This window comes from Lissotriton vulgaris, chromosome 6 (assembly GCF_964263255.1).
Source record: "Lissotriton vulgaris chromosome 6, aLisVul1.2, whole genome shotgun sequence".
Classification (NCBI taxonomy): domain Eukaryota; kingdom Metazoa; phylum Chordata; class Amphibia; order Caudata; family Salamandridae; genus Lissotriton; species Lissotriton vulgaris.
Window position 1 is genome coordinate 333,251,217 of NC_141694.1, and position 22,587 is coordinate 333,273,803.

Sequence of the window (22,587 nt, forward strand, 5' to 3'; positions counted from 1 at the left end):
TTAAAATGTACTCTATTTTTGTTCCTTGATTTGGTATTGTTTTTGCGTGGTGTTCTCACTTTATTGCTTTTTGAAGTATTGCATAACTACTTTACATATTAAGTGTAAGTTTTGCCTGACTGCACTGTGCCCAGCTGCCAGAGGGTTGAGCACAAGTTAATTTGGGGTTGGCTTGTGCCTCACCTGGACATGAATTGGGGGTGCTGCTTTACCAGGGCTCTCACCCCAGTCAGCCAACAACCCCATTTCTTACAGTTAGTGTGATACACAAGTAAGCCATGTGGACATTAAAGTTATGACTATCAGGGTCATATTTCTCTTGTACAGTAGTTGTGGTTAATTGTGGAAATGTTTTTCCTCCTTGTCTGGCAAATCATCCTTACCATGTAAAACTGCCTTTGTCTGTGGCCAGTCCAACCCTCTACATAGACTGAGTATGGAAGAATATTCTGTGCAAAACCTCTGATTTCCTGGCATTTTAAAAACAGTTGCCCACTTATTTTTGTTTACCCAGTTCTAATCTCTGTTTGTGGTGCTCAGGTGAGGCTTACTCAGACTTGTCTAATTTCTGTACACACTATTCACAGGATAAATGTTGTTGTCTGTCAGTGATCATCCTTTCTATGCTTTACGTTATTTACGACAATATTTTTTGAATAATGGCTTTGTCTATTCAAAGTCATATCACTCAATATAATGTTAAGATTTCAGATGTACACAAATGTCAAACAGATGTATTTTAATTTGTGCAAGAAACAGGATCATCTAATTCTCTGTAGCATTTTACACTAGACTTCGTTTTCATTTTGCCTAACTTTTATCAGATTGCCCAGAAACCTGCCAACAAGTTTTAGGACCATACCCTAAAAATGGCAGCAATGGTAGTATGTTCTGTCTCTGTGTGGTCACAGATGCTTAGTTTCTACGGAAGTTGTATTTGTAGATGGTCAGATGGATAGCTAAGGTTCCATCCAGTGTGCACTTTCCTGATCCCTCATCAAACTCTATTCTTTTGAGACTGCATTTGTGTTTAGCAGGAATGTACTTCGTTGTGGTTTGGCTCAAAGTCATTAGCTTACTGACCTTTTATCTGTTGTTCTCGTTTCATTGCTCTTGCTCCATTATGGTTGGGTTCTTACCGTTGCCGTGTTAAGGCAGTTTTCTATACCTCACAACATTTTCTATGTGCTTGCTTCTTTAGCACTAAGTTAATAGAACTCGGGAGCTCTTTGGTGTGTTTGGACCAATACATTGTCTATTAGCCATGGTGGCTTACGGTACATATGATCTTAATTCTATGACTCACAACGGCAAATCTGAGAATTAATTATGTATTTCTGGAGACAGTTTTATGACTTATATGCAAGAATGCTGTGTGTGTATAGGACATTGAGGCTGCCCAGAAAAAAACTAAAGAATGGAGTGGGAGAACGATAGTCACTGTTCCAGGGGATTAAATAAAAGGTTTTCTAAAGACAGCAGAAATCAAGAAGGTTTTCTTAAGGATAAAAGTTCATGTAATTTCTCTGGAACTTAGCCTGGTGTCACGTAGCTGTCCCCAACAGATGCAAAAGATGCTCAACAAACTGCTGCTGGGGATACAAGCCTCCAGCCCCCTTGCAGGTGTCACACAAAAGGAAAATGTTCCAGTGTGCTCAAGCAGAGGTAGTTGTCAGCTAGCTAGAGAGCATGACAGGCAACAAGCGATTGAAACTTTATACTGGACATATGCATATGCAGAGCTGTGCCAGTTTTAATAAGCAATTTATCGGATGGGGCAGACTGAGGATCATGTTTGATTTTTCTTGTTCCAACAATGGATAGTGAACTGTAATGTACGATGCCTAATGTTTAATCATGTTGAACTTTATGCACCTCTTATCCCCAATGGCGGCTAATGTAAATGACATAATTTTGTTAGTTATTTATTGGTAAATGTTTGTATGGTGGTTATGTATTCATTGGATTTTAAATGTGTATTGTCAATGTGATATTTGCATTGTCTTTTCAAAAACAATAATACATGGATTTATAACTAAATAACTAGGCCCCAAGTAAAAGATTGTGGTAGTATTTTTTCCGAAGCCAGGTTGATTATTTATAGAGAGTTTTCAGAGGGTGAAGGTCTGAAAAGACCTTTGTGGAGCAACTAGCTTAGACACTTTTCCAGATGCTCTTCCGTGAGATTTTACCAATACTCCATCAGATGATTACAGTTTGAAAAATGTCTTAGCTTTACAATTGAAGCCTTCTTCTATAGAAGAATGTGCTGTTTATGAAAGGATGACTCACATTTTGCACAATGAAAGAAGGAATGATTCCCTTTGCTGGGGATGTTAAGAATCCCATTACCTGCATTTTGAAGACCTCCGCTTCAGTTCCAGTTATATCCAGGACTATTCTAAGGAATCATACGCCTGTGGCGAGGATTTCTTTTATTGGACACATCACCCAGTTGCTCTCTTACGTTCTTGACACTCAGAGAAAAGGATAATGCAATGGCATAAATGAGTTTTGCCTTTGTGTTTTTAGCATTAATGTCTGGTAATGTGGTCACTAATTTGGCTAAATACTAGTGCATTGTGGAAGGCAGTCGACAAGGCAAAAAGTCATGTTCGAGGCATGTGGGCTGCTGAATTCATATCTGTGCATAGATCGCCACCTAGTGTTGGGTCCGGATGATTGCACATTGTTGTCCTGGAAGAGTCTTCGAAGTATCACGAGATAGGTGGCTCCTCCCCTGGACTACAGTGCGCATGGGCATCGCCTCCATCCCCAGATTGTTTTTTTCCGCCATTGGGTTCGGATGTGTTTCGGTTCCCTCTGTCGGAACCGATAGTTGTTCGACTTCTACTCGAGACCAAAAGGTCTTTAGGCTGGGCGTCGGTATAGTTGCGTACGGGTTTCTTTCTGACTCTCAGCTCCGAACTCTTGCTGCCCTTCCACGTGCTTTCGGCGCGGACGGGCCTACACTACACTCTTGCTATGGAGCGAACTCCGTTTAAGAAGTGCCCGGTGTGTAACTCTAAATATTCACACCTCGACGTGCACCCTGTGTGCAATACCTGCTTGTCACCGGATCACCGCGAAGACACCTGCATGGCGTGTTCGAAATTTCGGAGCAAGAAGACTTTAAAGATTCGTCGAGCCAATAGGCTCCAGGCTAAGTTATCGGCTACGGCGCCCCCACCAGATGACATTTTCCAAGAATCTGTCGAGGGAGAAGACGACGTGCAAGGTTCGGACTCTAATCCCGCATCCGAGGGGGAGACCTACGACGCGGGTGAGGAGAACTTTGACGAAGTCACCGACGAGGTAGGGGACGACGATCAGGCTTTTGCCACGATGGGAGATAGCTCGGAGGAGGAGCATCCCCAACCTGACTCAGGGGTTATTCCCCTTCATGCGACCCAGGTCGAGGGATCGCCTTCGGGCCTTACCCAAGATCCAACTATGAGTCCTACGTCCCCGCCTCCGGGCCCGGTCACGGACATTTATGAACCATCACTTACGTCGAAGAAAACGAAAGTGAAGCCAACTGGTCACGCATCCTCGGATGCGAAACCGAAAGTGAAAGTTGCGCTGGTGAAGAAGGTTCTGGAGGCGTCAACTTCCAAGAAAACCAAAATGGCCGACTTGAAGAGCCACGCCAAGATGGCCGACCCGAAGCCCTCGGGGTCGGCGCCGAAGGCGAAGTCCTCCGACGCGGCTGCGTCGGCGCCGAAAGGGGTCGCGGACCCGAAGACGGCTACGAAGAAGCGTCAGGGCGACGACGCGCATAGGCATGGGGCGTCGGCCCCGAAGAAGGTGCCTGCCGGCGATCAGGCTCTCGACGATGTGGGGTCGCTCGAGCCGGTCCAGCCCTCTCCGGCCTGGACGAAGAAGGTAGCGGAATCCTTGCAGCGGATTCGAAAGGCCAGTGTGGTTCCCGCTCAGGACACCAGTACGCCTAAGCTCACGCCTAAGCCTGCGAGAGAGCAAACGCCTATCCGTTTCACCCTACCGCCCAAGTCGGCGCCGAAGGCCTTCGCGCCGAAACAGGGCGGACCCTCGAAGGAGGCATTAACGCCGAAGGCTGCCTTGGCGGTATCGAAGCTTCGTCTCCAGCCGCTTGCGGAAGAGGAACGTCGTGAGGTAATCATCGACGCCAACACCGGGAAACTGTCGCTCCTCAAACGGAAGATCACGACGGAGCCGGCGTTGGAACCTTTTAAGATCCCTCTCAAAAACAAAAGGGACTCCGAGGACTCTTCGGCTTTGGTGGAACCTGTGTCCCCGCAAACCCTAGGACACTCGCCGACGCATTCCCCCGCAGCCGATGCGGATGAGGAAGATGCCGAGTACAACTATCCGGCGTACTCGGATCCGGAGGAGGAGCACGTACCGTGGTCCGCCGGAGGCGACACGGAGTACCCGCAGTCGGGTCAGGACACTCAACTTTTTGCGGCCAAGACGTCCCCGACTGAGGACTCGGCGGCCTTCAATGCTCTGATAGAGAGAGCTGCTGCTAACCACGACGTCGAGCTGCACTCGGACCCCGTGGATGTGGACTTCTTATTCGACACCTTCTCGGTAGCCGAAAAGTCAGTCAAAACGCTACCGATGCTTAAGGGGGTGCTTAAACATGCAACGGAGGTTTTCAAGGAGCCCACCCGAGCGCGTGTGGTCAACCCTCGCATCGACAGGAAATATAAGGCAGCGCCCACGGATCCTACATATATCAAGGGACACTTGCCATTGGACTCCTTGGTTGTTTCCAACGCTCGGAAGAGGGCGAACTCTCAAACTACTGGTGACGCTCCTCCCCCAGACAAAGAGTCCAAGATCTTTGAGGCCTCGGCCAAACGGATTGCTGCACAGGCAGCTAATATCTGGAGAATATCTAACACCCAAGCCTTACTTGCACGTTATGATAGGGCCCATTATGACACATTAGAGGCCATACTGCAACACTTGCCTGACCAATACAAGGAGGCAGGAGAGATGCTGATTCAGGAGGGTAAACTCATTACGAATGCATCCATCAAATGTGCACTGGATGTGGCAGACACAGCCTCCAGGGCTATCAATACCAGTGTGCTGCTTCGACGCCATGCCTGGCTTAGAATTTCGGGGTTCAAACCCGACATCCAAACTACGATACTGAATCAAACAGTGAATCCTGACCACCTGTTTGGCCCTGAGGTGGATGCCACACTGGAAAAAATGAAAAAAGATACGGAAACTGCCAAGTCAATGGGGGCTTTACAAAGTCAGCAGTTTCGGAGTGGTTCCTTTCGCCGCTCAAACTCCAGAGGCACCTCAAGGGGACAGGCATCCCAGTCCACACAATATTACAAGAGTAACACCCAAGCCTCGTATAACAACAAGGGTAGAGGGGGTTACAGAGGCAATAATGTCAAGGACAGGGGACGTGGAAACAATAGCTCCAGGTCCACCACCACCAACAAACAGTGACGTCTTGTCACTGCCCCCCCGACCATACAACACCGGTCGGGGGGAGACTCCAGCAGTTCCTGCCGGCGTGGAAGTCCATCACCACGGACAGGTGGGTGAGGTCTATTATCCAGTACGGGTACTGTCTAGAGCTTACGTCCATTCCACCGGACATACCCCCAAGGAGCCGTCCTATGTCAGGCGAGCACTTGACCTTGTTGCAGCAAGAAGTTCTAGTCATGCTGCAAAAAGGGGCGATAGAGCTCGTTCCATTGCAAGAGCGGGGAACAGGGGTTTACTCCCTGTATTTTCTGATTCCCAAGAAGGACGGATCCCTCAGGCCGATCCTGGACCTCAGGCCCCTGAACTGGTACATCCTCTCGGAGCACTTCCATATGCTCACGTTGCAGCAGGTGCTTCCCCTGCTTCAACAGGGGGACTTCCTGGCTACGCTGGATCTGAAAGATGCCTATTTTCATATCCCCCTGCATCCTTCCCACAGGAAGTATCTCAGATTCACGATCTTAGACCAGCATTACCAGTTCAGGGTTCTGCCGTTCGGGGTCACCACGGCACTGAGAGTGTTTACCAAGTGCCTAGCGACTGTGGCAGCGCATCTCCGTCGCCAGCACGTCCACGTCTTTCCCTACCTGGACGACTGGCTCATTCAAGCAAGGACAGAACAGCAGTGCGTCGACCACGTGTCACGCACCATTCATCTCCTGCACGATCTGGGATTCTCTCTGAACTACCCAAAGTCCCATCTCCAGCCCGCCCACGTGCGACAGTATCTGGGCGCGACAATAGGCACTCTGGCAGCCACTGCGCAGCCAAATTCAGTGAGAATCGCCAGTATCCAGGCGCTGATCCAATGATTCAGACCCCAACACCCGCTTCTAGCGAAGGTGTTCATGCAGTTGATAGGCATGATGGCCTCCTGCATCTCCATTGTCCCGCACGCGAGACTACATATGCATCCGCTTCAGGAGTGCCTTGCACGTCAGTGGACTCAGGCTCATGGGCAACTGACAGACCTAGTGTTGGTGAGCGGTCGGGCATACAACTCTCTGCATTGGTGGAATCCACACAACCTTTGCAAGGGCCGACCATTCCAAGAGCCTGTCCCACAGATTATCCTGACGACGGACGCCTCTCTCCAAGGATGGGGAGCGCATGTACTCCATTACACTGTGCAGGGACTATGGACACTACAGCAAAGGAAGATGCACATCAATGTGTTGGAACTGATGGCAATCTTCATGGCCTTGAAGGCGTTCAAAGTACATCTGTGCAACAAAGTCGTGTTGATCCGGACGGACAAAATGACGGCCATGTACTACATTCAGAAGCAGGGAGGCACACACTCTCCACAGCTGTCTCATCTGGCTCAGAGCATGTGGAAGTGGGCCATTCAGAGGAACATCTTCCTCATGGCAGAGCATCTCCCGGGCAAGGACAATCAAATGGCGGATCTGCTCAGCAGGCACAGCCATCAGATGCACGAGTGGGAGATACATCCATCAGTACTCCAACCGTACTTCCAAAGGTGGGGTCATCCAGAGATAGACCTGTTCGCCACAAAGGAGAACGCAAAATGCCAAAGCTTCGCCGCCAGATTCCCACACCCCCAATCACAGGGCAATGCGATGTGGATGAACTGGTCAGGCAGATTTGCGTACGCTTTTCCCCCAGCACCTCTGATACCGCTGGTGGCACGCAAGCTCAGGCAGCACTCGATGACTCTCATCCTGGTTGCTCCAATGTGGGCTCGCCAACCATGGTACACCACGTTTCTGGAACTGTCCGTGGTGCCGCATCAAAGGCTTCATCTCACTCCCAGCCTTCTGACGCAGAGCCATGGCGACATTCAGCACCCAGATCCGCAACAGCTCAACCTGGCGATCTGGCTCCTGAAGTCCTAGAGTTTGGCTACCTCAATCTTCCTCCCGATTGCATGAACATCATTCGGGAGGCAAGGAAGCCCACTACCAGAGCTTGTTATGCGGCTAAATGGAAGAGGTTTGTCATCTACTGTGCTAACCACAATATTGACCCCCTAGATGCTTCCATTCAAAACATCATTTGCTATCTTTTCCACCTGTATCAATGCAATCTGGCATACTCTTCCATCCGCATTCACCTGTCTGCTATGGCAGCATACCTCCAGAATAGGCAGCACCTGTCACTCTTCAAGGTACCTGCTATCAAGGCCTTTCTGGAAGGACTCAAAAGGGTCATTCCACCAAGGACCCCACCAGCTCCAGAATGGAACCTCAATGTGGTTCTTACGAGGCTGATGGGTCCTCCCTTTGAGCCACTGCACTCTTGTGAGCTTCAGTTTCTGACTTGGAAGGTTGCGTTCTTAGTAGCAATTACATCGCTACGGAGGGTTAGCGAGCTGCAGGCGCTCACCATCCAAGAACCTTTCTTCCAGGTACATGCTAACAGGGTGGTGCTCCGCACTAACCCTAAATTCCTACCCAAAGTGGTATCCCAATTCCACTTAAACCAGACAATTGAATTGCCGGTGTTTTTCCAAAACCCAGAGACGCTGGCGGAGCGCATGCTCCACACCCTTGATGTTAAGAGGGCCTTGATGTATTATGTAGACAGGACAAAAGATTTTCGCAAAACCAAGCAGCTTTTTGTTGCTTTTGCCACACACCACAAGGGAAACGCTATCTCCAAAGCAGGGATTGCTAGGTGGATAGTAAAGTGCATTCAGATCTGTTACGCTAAAGCTAAACGCACTCTCACTATCCCACCGAGGGCCCACTCCACCAGGAAGTTGGGGGCCTCAATGGCTTTCCTAGGTAACATTCCCTTAGAAGATATCTGTAGAGCAGCCACATGGTCTACCACACATACTTTCTCTAAACACTACTGTGTAGACGTGCATTCCAAACAGCAGGCAGCTGTTGGTCAGGCTGTTCTAAAAACGCTTTTTCAGACTGCTGCAGCTGGCACGGGCGGCCGCCGCTAATGGAGGGACTGCTATGTATTCTATGCACAGATATGAATTCAGCAGCCCACATGCCTCGAACTGCAAATGCTACTTACCAGTATGCATCTGTTCTTGGCATGTAGGGCTGCTGACATTCATATCGCCCACCCTCCTCCCCGGCGCCTGTAGCAGCTGCAGAATTCATTCATATACATACATATGCTCATAGCATGGTCATCACTCACATTCTTCACTCCATCTCTGCCAATGGCTAAAAACAATCTGGGGATGGAGGCGATGCCCATGCGCACTGTAGTCCAGGGGAGGAGCCACCTATCTCGTGATACTTCGAAGACTCTTCCAGGACAACAATGTGCAATCATCCGGACCCAACACTAGGTGGCGATCTATGCACAGATATGAATGTCAGCAGCCCTACATGCCAAGAACAGATGCATACTGGTAAGTAGCATTTGCAATACTTGAGGTCCAGGGGAATGCTTTAAAATTTTAATTCATCAAAGCACATTCTATCATCAATACTAGTCTTGTGGGTTCTGTTGGATGGGAGATGGTCTTGGCTTCTATGATGGGATACTATTCTTAGATGAGATTATCTGATTTTTTGCTTGATATATTAAAAAATATTAAACATGCTTGTGGTTCTTGAAGACCGTTAGGATGCAAAGTACAGTACATATAAGAAGTCCTCTAGGAAACCAAGTAGACTACTGGATGTTTGGGTTTTTCTGCTACCGGATGTTTGGGTTTTTCTGCTAGTCCTATACCTTTCTGTACAGCTTAACAATCTAGATGGTCATGATTTGGTAGAGGTCAAGCCCTTGTGAGACAGCCCTAGAATTGTAAACCTGAATGGGCCAGTGCTACATATTATGAGACTGTATCAGTACTTCTTTCGAATATGTTACTGACTCCATTCATTCAAGCCTTTTATTTGCACCTCTTCACTTTGTTTTCATGTTCTGACTTGGTTGTACTCTGCTGTGCATTGCTTTCATAACAGAACATACAGCATTGAATACATGCATGGCATTTTGTAAATATTAGCCTTAACAAAGAGAATTTGTGAACCATACTGTCCTACTTAATTTTTATCAGGACGCCTTCTGAGAGCCAATCAGATCAGTTTTAATTGGGATCGACTAGCCTCTTGGATCAATTTAACAGAGCAATGGCCTTACCGAACATCATGGATCATCTTGTATCTTGAAGAGACAGAGGGTGTTCCAGATCAATCGACCTTAAAAACCATCTATGAGAGGTAGGCTGAATTAGTTGATCAGTTTACAGTATGTTCCACTTCAAACTCTTAATATGGATTATTATTAACTCTATGTTTTAATTGTCAGTCGCATTCTTTGTTATATCTTTTTCTTGAATATTCTTTGTTTTTTCAAGATGTTAGCCACTCAAGTTTTAAATGTGTACCATTGTGTTAACAATGATACATTTGACAAGGCACTTATGTGTAATCAGGTAGAAAAGTGTTCTGAGGCTTCCAAGGTGGAAATTTCCCTCTTTACTAATTATCAAGATTTCAGAATTGCTTGTTTTCTTTTATATTTCCCTATCTGTGCATCACCACTACCTGTTAGCAGAATTAGGAAAGCAATTTTATTTGTTTCGTGACTATTCTAATACATAAGAAGACTACTGATCTGCATGAAATTGTTCGCTCATGTATAGTATTGAGGTGTGTTTTTTTCCATACAGAGAGCAGTTAACACCCGGTTTTATCACTGTCTTGCATGGTATGAAAGATTACAAATAATATAAAACAGAACGCCTAGGCACACCTAAAAAGAAGTAAAACGATTGTGTAATCGCTATATGTAACAAAAAAACAACAAGTAACTTCTAGCTGTCGCGCTCAATAAGCTCAATAAATAAATAAAATAAATAAATAGATGAAAGGAAAAAGGTCTTGAGTGGATCAATTCAAATCTTTTAATCCTTTTTCAGACGTAAACGCATGGTAGAACAAGCCAGCCGACACGTGTTTCGTCGCACATTGGAGAATTGTTCCGCGACTTCTTCAGGGCTGGGAATGGATACAATAAGTATGAATCATACAAGTGTACCGCAAGTAAAAGAAAGAAAAGCTAAGGGCTTTACAACATCATCCCTATGATTATTTACAAGTGATAAAAAGCACACGTGGAAACCCAACCAACCTCACGTGAAGCATACGAATGGGATATGATGGGAGTGATGTTATCCCGGTAGAAGTGAGAGAATTGTGTACACTCTTAAGGCATAAAGGGTAAAGATAAACAGATTCTAACTGTTGAAGTGATTGTCGGTTATGTAGTTATACGGAAGCATAAGGATAAAAATTTAAAAAATTTGCTTCAAAAATAGTGATTGACCAATACCTGTAGCATTGACTATTACTCTGTGTGAGCTGCAGAGAAAGAACGGATGAAGAAGAGCAAAGTATACATCAAAATAAGGGTAGAACATTTAGAGGTAAAGTAAAAAACGATTAAGTTATTATGTAAGAAGCAAAAGGAAGAGGGGTGGGGAAAAAGAGATGTACATAAAGAGTAAGCAAAAAATATTTTTATTGAGGAGGGGGCAGGAGATAAAGGAAAATATAATTCCCAAGTACCCGACTGTGTTCAAAGGGTTTAGCATACGTGACAAAAGAGAAGGAAAGCCTAGAAATGATGAAACTCTTACCACTCAGCCGGTGATAATTCCAACCCGGCCGGGCTACTGGGTGAATAGGCGAAGTAAAAGGGATATGCTGGTGGAAAAATATAAAAAACAAAAGGCAAGATTGGAGCCAGGGTCCGCAACAATAATAGGACTCAGTAACTATAGTTGCCATGTATCTGTACAACAATAAGGCTGTATGTGGCTTACCAGAGTAAAAAACAGAGAGTAAATCCACTGCTAGTATTCAACAAGTTATTCGGAAAACGGTCTGTGTGTTCAACAAGTTATTCGGAAAACGGTCTGTGTGAAAAGAATAACCGAAAGACACATAAGGGCACTATATTGCTGTCTTCATTACGTGAATTACAGAGAAAATAAAGACCAAAGACACCCGGAAGTGAAAAAAACTAAATCTACCTTAAGTGCAATGTGTCGATACACATTGGAGTCATTTTATTTATTTATTGACATTTGTAGAGCGCGGCGAATACCGGTGGGCGTCTCGGCGCTAATTAAGGGATGGAGCAGCAACTGGGGTAAAGAAGATATACAAGGCTATTGGTCAAATAACCACGTCTTTAGCTGTTTGCGGAATGTGAACAGGGAGGGACTTGCTCGGATATGTGCAGGAAGGGTGTTCCAGAGTCAAGGGGCTGCAACCAGGAAACGCCTGTCGCCCCAGGTGACTGTTCTAGTGCGAGGCACAGCCAAGAGGTTCTGAAAAGAGGAACGAAGAGATCGGGTTGGGACATGATGGAGAAGATTCTGTTTGAGAAAGTGGGGACCTTGATTATTGAGTGACTTGTAAACAATACACAGCGATTTGAGTTTGATACGGCTGCGTATCGGGATCCAATGGAGATCCCTAATGATGTTTGTAACTGGTGCGAACTTGGGGATCCCAGCCAGCATTCGTGCGGCTGCATTTTGGATTGACTGCATCTTATTTGTCACTCGGACTTGGGCATTTAAGAATAGAGCGTTACAATAGTCCAAGGAGGACAGGACTAGTGAGCTGACCAGTGTTTTCCCGGCCGAGTCATGAAAGGGTCTTCTGAAAGGGCTGTGTACTAGTCCGACGTATATAATCTATAAAAACAAATATTTAAACTCGTTTGTAAAAGGGAGGCATCAAGACAAAAAAACGCTAAAAGACAAGTGCTACAAGAAAACAAAGGACTGTGGGATAATAATCCTCGTATCTCATAAGTTTCTGTATGCATCGACCCTTTGACTCCCCACTCGGTACCAGGTAATGGACGAGTGAGAACGCAAACCCGGAAGTAGATATAACCCGGGTCATGAAGCCATAATTGGCTCAACGCAGAGCAGACGCTGAAACGTCGACTTTGTAAAGTGTCTACTAAAGTGTGGGAATGTGAAGAAAGACTATATCACGGCACTCGAATGTGGAAACCCTGTAACCAAAAAAGGGGTTATTTCTGAATTTTGCCCTTAAATTGTAGCAAAGCCTAAACGAAGATTAAATTATGAAGTATGGAGAAAAGTATGGCGAGAACTAACTACTGCACACACCATACCATGTATACAATAAAACATGGACAACGTGTATCAATGTAAAAGGTACTCCAGTGGACAGGTGGTACGAGTTGCTACCGACATAAAAAAAACGCCACTGCGTATTGATTACCTTTCAGAATTCATTAATGAGTTGCAGTAGCAACAAGAAAGCAAATACGTTACATAATGATGAGCACAATACAAATTGAGACTTCAAAAGGAATAAGCATTACAAAATGCCTCACAAATACAATAATATTGAGAAATCGAATATAATCAAGGTATCTAGCGATAAGCTTAACGAGAGAAGGGAAGAGAGAAGCGGTTGGCCGAGCGAAGGGACCAGTAAGGAGAGTTATAGACAGAGTTTAGGCAATTGTGATAATAAGTAGGGCGAATGGTTCGAGCCTTATGTGCCTGAGAGCGTTGACCTTGATAGACCTTGACAGAGTGAATTGGGCCTTATTGTCACTGAGACACTGAGAGTAATGTAGTGGAGCCGGATGACAGATGACAGGTCAGCTCGGACTATCGCCGGTGGGCCGTGAATCAGGGATCCATGATTAGCGCTATACCTGGCACGGACTGTAATTGATATCACTGATATCACTGATGATTGCGCACTAACATCTGCGCCTGCTTGAGCTTGCCTATTGATTGCTGGCTGATGCTGTATGGGCAGATATTATCCGGCTGCTTAAATAAGCACTTGTCACTGTGGTCTCCCCCACTGAGCACTGCGCTGCCATGTTGACGAGGCTTCATACCCTGAGCCTGGTGGTAGTGAGACTGGCTTCAGTCACAGGGCCTGGTATCGAGTGAGTGTCACATTTTCCGCCATCTTGAGGTCAGGCTGTGTGGGGTGGTCGTGGGTTCCCTCTAGTTCACCAGGTGACCCTGCTTATTAGTATGACTTCACATAAGTATATGGGGGATCCGCAGTAAAGGGGCACACTGTGTTGGTCGGAGTTGGGCGGTAAGGCGCAGGCTTAATTCATGTGCACATCACGTTATGTTTATAACGCCATTTTAGGGTCAGGCAGGCAATATTAGAACGAGAGAGTCCCGAAACATTTGTGGCCCCCGGACCTCCACATAGACACCAGGTGAGGCGTAGCGTTTTTTTTGTGCTATGCAGCTCTCACCTCATGATGTCACCGGTGTATTAGTCGGGATTGATGTGTCTGTACGGACCGTCCGTGTCGGATCGGCGTCCCCGTCCTCAAGATGGCGGCTGTGCCTCGCGTCACCCGGGCTGCATCAAGGTTGTCTGCCCAACCCGTTTTCAGAAGCTGAGCGGCTAAGTTGAATCGCTCATGAGGTGCGCGGAGTGTAGCGCTCACCGAATCTGTCCTTGGGTCATAAATTCTAGACCTGCTACATACTGTTTTCGCTGCGTTGTTGAGTCCTGTGTATTGCGAAGACAGACTAGGCGGCCATTCCTCCTGTCGTGTTTTTGGCTCTTCTTTCTCCTTCTGTTCCCAGTAGACGAATCTGAGTTCCTGGTGTGAGTGGGTCTACCTAAATGCTGAACATAGAGGCGCAAAGGGGTGTGTAAGGTAGTAGCCAATGGGCTACTTACCCCATGGGTGTCTACACCCCCTATATGACCACTTTCTGTGGAGAGTGCACATAACCCTGACCCAGAGTTCCTAGTTCCACTAAAACCAAAATGATGGAACTCTTCTTTCGTTATTCACTTTAGGTAGCCCAATTTAGGGGTGTGACCAGCCAGAAGTGAACACACCTTCTGACTAGATAATTTTCCTACCAGTACTGTGCCAAATGGGCTTCAGGGCATGGCATCTCCCTGTTCTGGTCTAGGGGAAGCTGAAGTCACATAGCAAAGGGGGTGGAGGCTTTGAAGCCTCTGGCCTTCCACCCTGCCATCAGGTAGGTCGCCCCCCTCAGCCGCCTCACGGTCCTCCTGTGCCGCTGTCCCCGCTGCCGCCACCTGCCGTGACCAGGATCGTGCCTAAGTCTGTCCTGGGCTGCTCTCCTCGGTTTTCATTTTTGGTTTATTTGTGCCACTTCTGCTATTGTCGTTGCTTTTCTCCTTCCACCCCTCGTGCCCTTTGTGCCCTCTCCCCCTGCCCCCTGTTTTCTCTTTTGTACCACCCCTCCCCCGGTCCCCTCCCTTGTGCTTCCCGCCGCTGCCTCCCCTGCGGCCCGCCCCCCTGGTGCCCCATTCGCCGCCCCGCTCCCAGCTGCTCCTCCCTCCCTCAGCTCCTCATTTGGAGGCCGCGCAGGGGCTGGGCAGCGGGCGCGCCACTGGCCCCCACCGGAACCAAGAAACCCGACAGAAGTATGACCCCACCACCCTCCACGCACTCAACACCGGCCGACCATCTGCCTGCTACCAAGCCACTCCGAAGCGTACCCACGGACCCTTCTCCTGCCAAACCTTCAAATTCACCTGCGTCCGAACCTGCACCCTACCACCTGCACCAGGCAACAACAACAACCACCTCAAGTGCATCCTGCTCAACACCTGCTCCGTCCACAAGCATGCCGTCGAACTCTGGGACCTCCTCAACACAACAGCACCAGATGTCACCTTCCTCACAGAAACCTGGATGAACGCCTCCTCAGCCCCCGACATCGCCATAACCATCCCGGACGGCTACAAGATCACCCAAAAGGACCGCGCCAACCAAACCGGAGGTGGAATCGCCATCATCCACAGGAACACCATCAGCGTCACGACCAACTCCGAAGATATCCTCACCACAGCCGAACACCTACACTTCCAGATTCACACCGACCCCAAGACCACCCTCAGAGGAACCCTCATCTACAGACCCGCGGGCCCACGCACACAATTCAATGAAGCCATCGCCGACTTCATCAGCCCACATGCCCTCGCCTCAGCAGACTACATCCTCCTAGGGGACCTGAACTTCCACCTGGAGAACAACAATGACAACAACACCACCACCCTGCTCGCCAACCTTGCCAACCACGGACTCAAGCAACTGGTGAACACCCCCACCCACTACGCCGGCCTCCGCTCGACCCCATCTTCTCCGCCAGCAGCCACGTTGCCTTCAGCCACTCCACCGGACTACACTGGACCGACCACAACTGCATCCATTTCACCTTTAATAAGATCACATCCCACCACCGCCCGCAACAGATCCCTCGTAGATGCTGGAGCAAAGTCACCGCAGACCAGCTAACCACATCTCTGAGCCAGAACCCACCAATCAACACTACTGACACCAACGACACAGCCCGCAACCTCACACAGTGGATCGTCAACAGCGCCGACGCCCTTGCACCACTGAAGAACCCTCCAAGCAAGCCCGGCAACAGGAAAACAACATGGTTCACCAACGTCCTCAAAGAATCAAAGAAATCCTGCCGAACCCTCGAGAAAATCTGGCGCCGCAAGCAGACGACAGAAAACATGACAGCCCTCAAGAACGCCACCCGCAAACATCACAAGCTGATCCGCACCACCAAAAAGACATTGTTCAAAGAAAGGCTGGACAACAACACACATAAGAGCAAGGAACTCTTCAGCATTGTAAAAGAGCTCTCCAATCCCAGCGCCAACAGCAACGACATTACACCATCGCAAGACCTCTGCAACTCCCTCGCCACGTTCTTTCACAGCAAGATCGCCAATATCCACGACAGCTTCGGTGCCCAGACTCCGCCCCCAACCACTGAACCAACGCCCCTTACAACCACCCTCAGCGCTTGGACTCCCATCAGCACCGGAGAAACCGCCCACGCTATGAACACCATCCACTCCGGCTCTCCCTCCGACCCATGCCCTCACCACATCTTCAACAAAGCCGACACCATCATCGCTCCCCACCTACGGAACGTCGTAAACAACTTCCTTGCGTCCACCACCTTCCCAGAGAGCTGCAAGCATGCAGAGATCAACGCCCTTTTGAAGAAACCCACAGCGGACCCCAGAGACCTCAAGAACTTCCGCCCCATCTCCCTTCTTCCCTTCCCTGCAAAGGTTTTCGAGAAGATCGTCAATAAACAGCTGACCGCATTCCTCGAGGGCAATTAATCCCTCGACCCATCCCAGTCCGGATTTCGAGCCAACCACAGCACCGAGACCGCCCTCATCGCAGCCACCGACGACATCAGGACCCTACTTGACAACCGGGAAACAACCGCCCTCATCCTCCTGGACCTCTCAGCGCCTTTGATACAGTCTCCCATCGTACCCTAATATCCCGCCTCCACAAAGCCGGGATCCAAGATAAAGCCCTGGACTGGATCACCTTGTTCCTCTCCGACAGAACCCAGAGAGTCCGCCTCCCTCCCTTCCACTCCGCGGCCACCGAGATCATCTGCGGCGTACCCCAAGGCTCATCGCTCAGCCCAACCCTCTTCAATATCTACATGAGCCCCCTTGATACCATTGCATGCAAACACAACCTCAACATCATCTCATACGCCGACGACAGCCAGCTGATACGCTCCCTCACCAAAGACCCAGCCACTGCCAAGCTCAACCTCCAGGAAGGAATGAAAAACGTTGATGAATGGATGAAACTCAGCCGTCTGAAACTGAACTCAGACAAGACTGAGGTCCTCATCCTCGGACCATCCCCATCTGCTTGGGACGACTCCTGGTGGCCCACAGCACTGGGCACTGCACCGACACCCACTGACCACGCACGCAACCTGGGATTCATCCTGGACTCCTCTCTCACGATGACCAAGCAAGTCAACGCCATCTCATCCTCAAGCTTCAACACCCTGCGCATGCTCCGCAAGATCTTTCGGTGGATCCCTACCCGAACTAGAAAGATGGTCACCCAGGCCCTCGTCACCAGCCGACTAGACTACGGAAAATCCCTATATGCTGGAACCACAGGAAAACTTCAGAAAAGACTCCAACGCATACAGAACGCATCCGCACAACTCATCCTCGACATCCTCTGCCACAGCCAAATATCAGCCCACCTGAGAGACCTGCACTGGCTCCCCGTCAACAAAAGGATCACGTTCAGGCTCCTCACCCACGCACACAAAGCGCTCCACGGCATTGATCCCGAATACTTCAACAACCGCCTCACGTTCTACACTCCAACATGCAAACTCCGCTCCGCCAGCCTCGCAACCGCCCCACGGATCCGCCGAACCACCGCCGGAGGAAGTTCATTCTCCTACCTGGCGGCCAAGACATGGAACTCCCTCCCCGCTGACCTACGACTGACCCAGGACCACCTCACTTTCAGGAAACACCTCAAGACCTGGCTCTTCGAGCAGTAGCTCACAACACGGTCGTTATCACAACCGCGTTGTGATTCCTCATACCATTACTCCGCAAGTCGTTGTTTCGAATTGCGGAGTAATGGTATGCGGAATCACAACGCGGTCATGATAACGACCGCGTTGTGATTCCCCGCGGAGAAAAAGAATCGTTGTAAACGCTGTTTACCGTCTTAGCGTGCTGGTTGACTTGTATCGTCCAGCCTGCCACCACAGACATGTTTCTGACCCCCTGCAGGTGAAAGATTTAAAATCCAACACCTTCCTTAGTGTCCGCACAGACTGGAGTTGGAATAGTAAATTATACTATTCCAACTTCCAGCGCCCCCCCAACCCCTCCCCTCCCACCGCCCCCTCCCCCCCTCTCTCCCCCCCATCCGCAAGTCGTTGTTCCGACTTGCGGAGTAATGGTATGCGGAATCACAACGCGGTTGTGATAACAACAGCATTGTGATTCCCCGCAGAGAAAAAGAATGCGGGATTTCAACATATATTCCGCTAAGACACTAGTAGCATTCAGGGGTCACCTCTAAGGTGCCCTCTGGGTGCATGTCAGGACAATTCTGATACTGGTATCAAGATGAATTTGTCAAGACGAGGTGTTTGATAACAAACACAATTATTTTCAATGGATCCATTATGTAGCTGGTGTTATATTCCATATTGGTACCCAAATATAGGCTTGGTTAACATCCCAACCTTTCACCTATATTCATCCCTACATTGCATACATAACGGGCTGCTAGGACTAACCCGTTACCTAGTTACAGTACTGCACACAGAACATGGGTTTTTCCCTGAACACTAGCCTAATACATTATGGCTGGGGATCCTTCGATTCTTGGAAACTCAGCAGGGCTACCATCTCCTGCATAGTAACTATGTACAAGGTTTTTTCACAATGTCATCCTAAGTCAGACAGCGGCACAGCAAGGTAGAACTCCTGGGGATACCTTTGGGTATATAAACATCACATCTTGCTGAGATAGTCGGAGGAGATCAGGACTTCAATGCCAACACACTGACGTGAGATGCTGAAGCCCCTGCATGCAGATACTCCAGCTCGCAGTGGTCTGCCATCCCTTGCAGAGTGTCCAACCCGAGACCAGGACGGGGTCCCAGAGTTTCGGGGTATGACTTTATCCTAGAGAGATTCTTGGCTTAACACCTACATACATGCTTGGTACACTTAGGTACATCTAGTTAGGGAAGCATCGTAGGAGAATGCATTTTATTGTCATGTATTTTATCTACTTACCGGTATTCATGGTTATAGCAAAATGGTAGAACTCTGCCATCCTTTTACTTTCCTAGTGCTTCTAATCATCTATATCTGTTACTGTCTAATGTTTGTTTCAACGCACCTATTTTAGACTAGAATAACGACTGTTCAATAAATACTTATTGAAAAACGTCCCTACTATTTATTCTGTGTATCTCTCTGAGACTAAGTGAGCACGAATGACTGAGCGAAAAGTAGTACACTGTTTCCACGGTCCTGAGAGATCAGGGTTGTCTTGTTCGATAGTTGCGAAGAACTATTCTTTCCTCTGTAATTGGGGTTTCTAGTGGCACTGTGAGCTAACTGGTACACAGGCCAACATACCCGGTGGGGGTGTCTAGAATCAGTCTGACACCAATCCTGCAGTGTATGTTGTCCAAACATGCTGATTCTGTATAGGTTTTAAAGGAACTAGACGACATGGCACCGCCAATGTTGGTTGGGTACTTATTTAACTGTCAAATCTGAGTAGTTCATTCGTGCTAACAGGGGAACTGATATTGACCAGTGTCCCTTACATATACATAAGATTGCTTCCCGAACACTTGCAACGTCATGGAAATGGAACTAGACATCACAGGGGCACATCTGCTAATGTAGATATGCCTACACATATAATTTGATGCACCTTGCCTTAAGGCTTTGAGGTCTGCTGTAGGGGTGAATTACATAAAATCTATGCAGTGTGTATGGGCGTGGCACACAGCGAGTGTAGCGTGGCACACAGCGAGTGTGCCATGTCAAGTTTTCAAAAATGGTGTGCAACATTTCACGCAGCCTGCAGTGGCAGTCTGCATGCAATTTGTGTGTGGGTCCCTTAGGATGGCATAATACATGCTGTAGCCCTTAGGTACCCTCTTTGGTAACCATGCCCTAGGTACCAGGGGTACCACTTACTAGGGAATTACAGGGGTGCTAAAGGCCTTGCCAGTTTTGGTACAGTTAGACATTTCAGTTTAGGGGAAGAACACTGGCACTGGAGCCTGGTTAGCAGGCTTCAGTGCACTGTCAGAGTAAAAAACCCAGCATCTAGTCTTTCAAATGGGAGAAAAAAGTGGGGGGATATCTGCAAAGAAGTCCAACTTCCTAAAGCTAGCCTTCCTTTTATGTCTCCTATGACTCTGTAATGTGTGGAAAGTGCAGGTAAGGAGGTGTTCGTGCTAACTTGACTTATCCAAAGCTACGTCAACTTGAGCCCTGTAGTATATTTCACCATTCCAAACTATGTGGAATATGGGTATGTGATTCATATTAACACAAATATTAATGTTTTATGTATCTTCTCCAAATAAGGTCAATACACTTGTGCCTCCTCTCTGTCTTAACCTGTTATCATTATGCACAAACATTTAATCTCTCACATATTTATTTTATTTATTTATTTATAAAGTTTTATATAGCGCGAACATGATCCCGAAGAATATCAGAGAGCTTTATACTTTGGGGGAGAGGATGATAATAGTAGCAGTACAAACGTAATGGGGGTTCCAACCTGGACAAATCACATATGCATATCAAACAAGAGGTTACAATCGAAATGGACAGTAAGGGTAGGAAAATAAAACTGGAACATAGTGAACTGGGAGGGAAATAAGTGAACAATAATGCAGAATAACACCAAACGCAGTATTTAGGGTGTATGTCAAAGCATTAGAGCAGAGTATCCGAGACCCTTTTAAGGTAGGAACTTGTTCATGAGGAATCTTTTTACTTCCAATTTGAAGGTAACCTTGGAGGAGATTCTGTGTATTTCTGGTGGGAGAGAGTTCCAGATCTTTGGCACAAAGCCGGAGAAGGCTCGGTGGCACGTTCTCTTTTTGCGAAAGATCTGAGGTTCCAGGAGGAGAGATTTAGCACTCCGAAAAGGTCTGCCCCCTCCTGATAAGTCTAACTTTTGCGCTAGATAACTGGGAGTTTTGAAGTGGAGGGCTTTGTGAGATAGACAGGCAATCTTTAGCTGAATTCTAGCTTCATTAGGCAACCAATTTAGGGATTTTAAGGCTGGGGAGATGTGCTCATTTCTTTTGGTCCCCGTGACCAATCTGGCCGCCAGCCCTTAGTGGGGCCAAGGTATTTTTGGGGAGGCCGCAGAGTGTAGCACTGCCATAGTCTAGCCTTGGCAAAACAAGTGCTTGGACCACTTGCTTGAAGTCAGCTTGTGGGAGGAAAGGTTTGAGATTCCGGAGTATCCTCTTAAGGTGATTCACTCCCTTACACACATTGCTGATATGAGATTTCATGTTCATATCCCTCATGCTTGAGCAGCTGAGCGTGTTATTGCTCAGATAAGGTTTTCTACATGATATAACCACATCTTTTTAGCATAGAAATAAATCTACACTCCAAGAATAGTTAGAGATAAAATTCTGTTAATGTAAAGTGCAACACTGCCTAAGGAAAAACTCTCATATATCTCTCTTGTGTTTAAACATGCATCCCTTCAAGCTTTAATACCTTTATCTTTATTATCATTGTACTCATTGTGAAGGTGTGCCATGTCAGTTACTTAGGTGCCTTTCATTGCATAACTCTACCAACCCAAGGAAATAACATGAGTGCTTTAAATAATCCAGTCACATATGCAGGTGTTTGTAACTTTACATAGTTTATTTTTTCCTTCTAACATTTTAACTGTATACCCATAGTCATTTAGTGTCAATTTGTTAATGATTGCTTTAAAAATTGATTTCCCATGCAGCAAATGAGAAATCTAAACATGTTAACATTTTAAAGCATTGGCTGTCAATTGATATAATAATGTATTTAGGGCAGTTACACTCTCTGTTTAAGTGCCAGACAAACATTCAAAGTCAGGCATCAGGTGTTCTATACTTTAACCCCTTCGATGCTGATGACGAGCTCAGCTCGTCATCAGCCACGGGTGGCGTGTGCTGATGACGAGCTGAGCTCGTCATGTAACGCGGTTTTGCGAAAAAAGCCGCACAGCGCAAAAATGACCGCAGCAACGATGCGGTTAACAAAGCAATTCTTTCATATTCACTTTGTAAGTAACAATAGAAAGCTCCCCTATATTTAAGAAAACCCAATGTGTCTTTCTGTTGATTCTGTGTATTGTAAACTTAAACTTAAATACTATAAACCTGTGTACCATGTTTAAACACCAAACAACGTCCCAGAGTTCATTAGTCCTTTAATTTGGTTGGCATAATTTTCCATCTGTGCAGTTGAAGTGAGCATCAGTCCTTAATTCATCAATCCATAAATTGTAGCCTAGCTAGTGTTGGTAATCCCAGAATAGTATCTGCATCACAAACACCTTTCAGATACCTATTTGCAATTACTGTATTCTATGGGGGTATATTCTAACACCGACAATAAGCGCCTTCTGAGAACTGGAACAAAGCATCAACATTATCTATTCTGATATCTCAGCCCACACTTGATTTTCATAAGCAGGCTTAACCACCCTGCAGCATTCACTCACAAGTGTGAATCCTCCTGGTGCATAGACTGT

The 22,587-nt window shown here is 47.3% G+C and overlaps 1 protein-coding gene across 5 annotated transcripts in view; it reads left to right on the plus strand.

Moving 5' to 3' along the window:
• Positions 1-22,587, plus strand: part of KIDINS220 (kinase D interacting substrate 220) — a 942,023-nt gene that overhangs the window by 618,819 nt on the left and 300,617 nt on the right. For all 5 annotated transcript variants that reach the window (XM_086926367.1, XM_086926369.1, XM_086926371.1 and 2 more), the window contains exon 22: positions 9,500-9,662. In XM_086926367.1, coding sequence (XP_086782493.1) covers positions 9,500-9,662 — 163 coding nt within the window. The remainder of the gene's footprint in view (positions 1-9,499; positions 9,663-22,587) is intronic.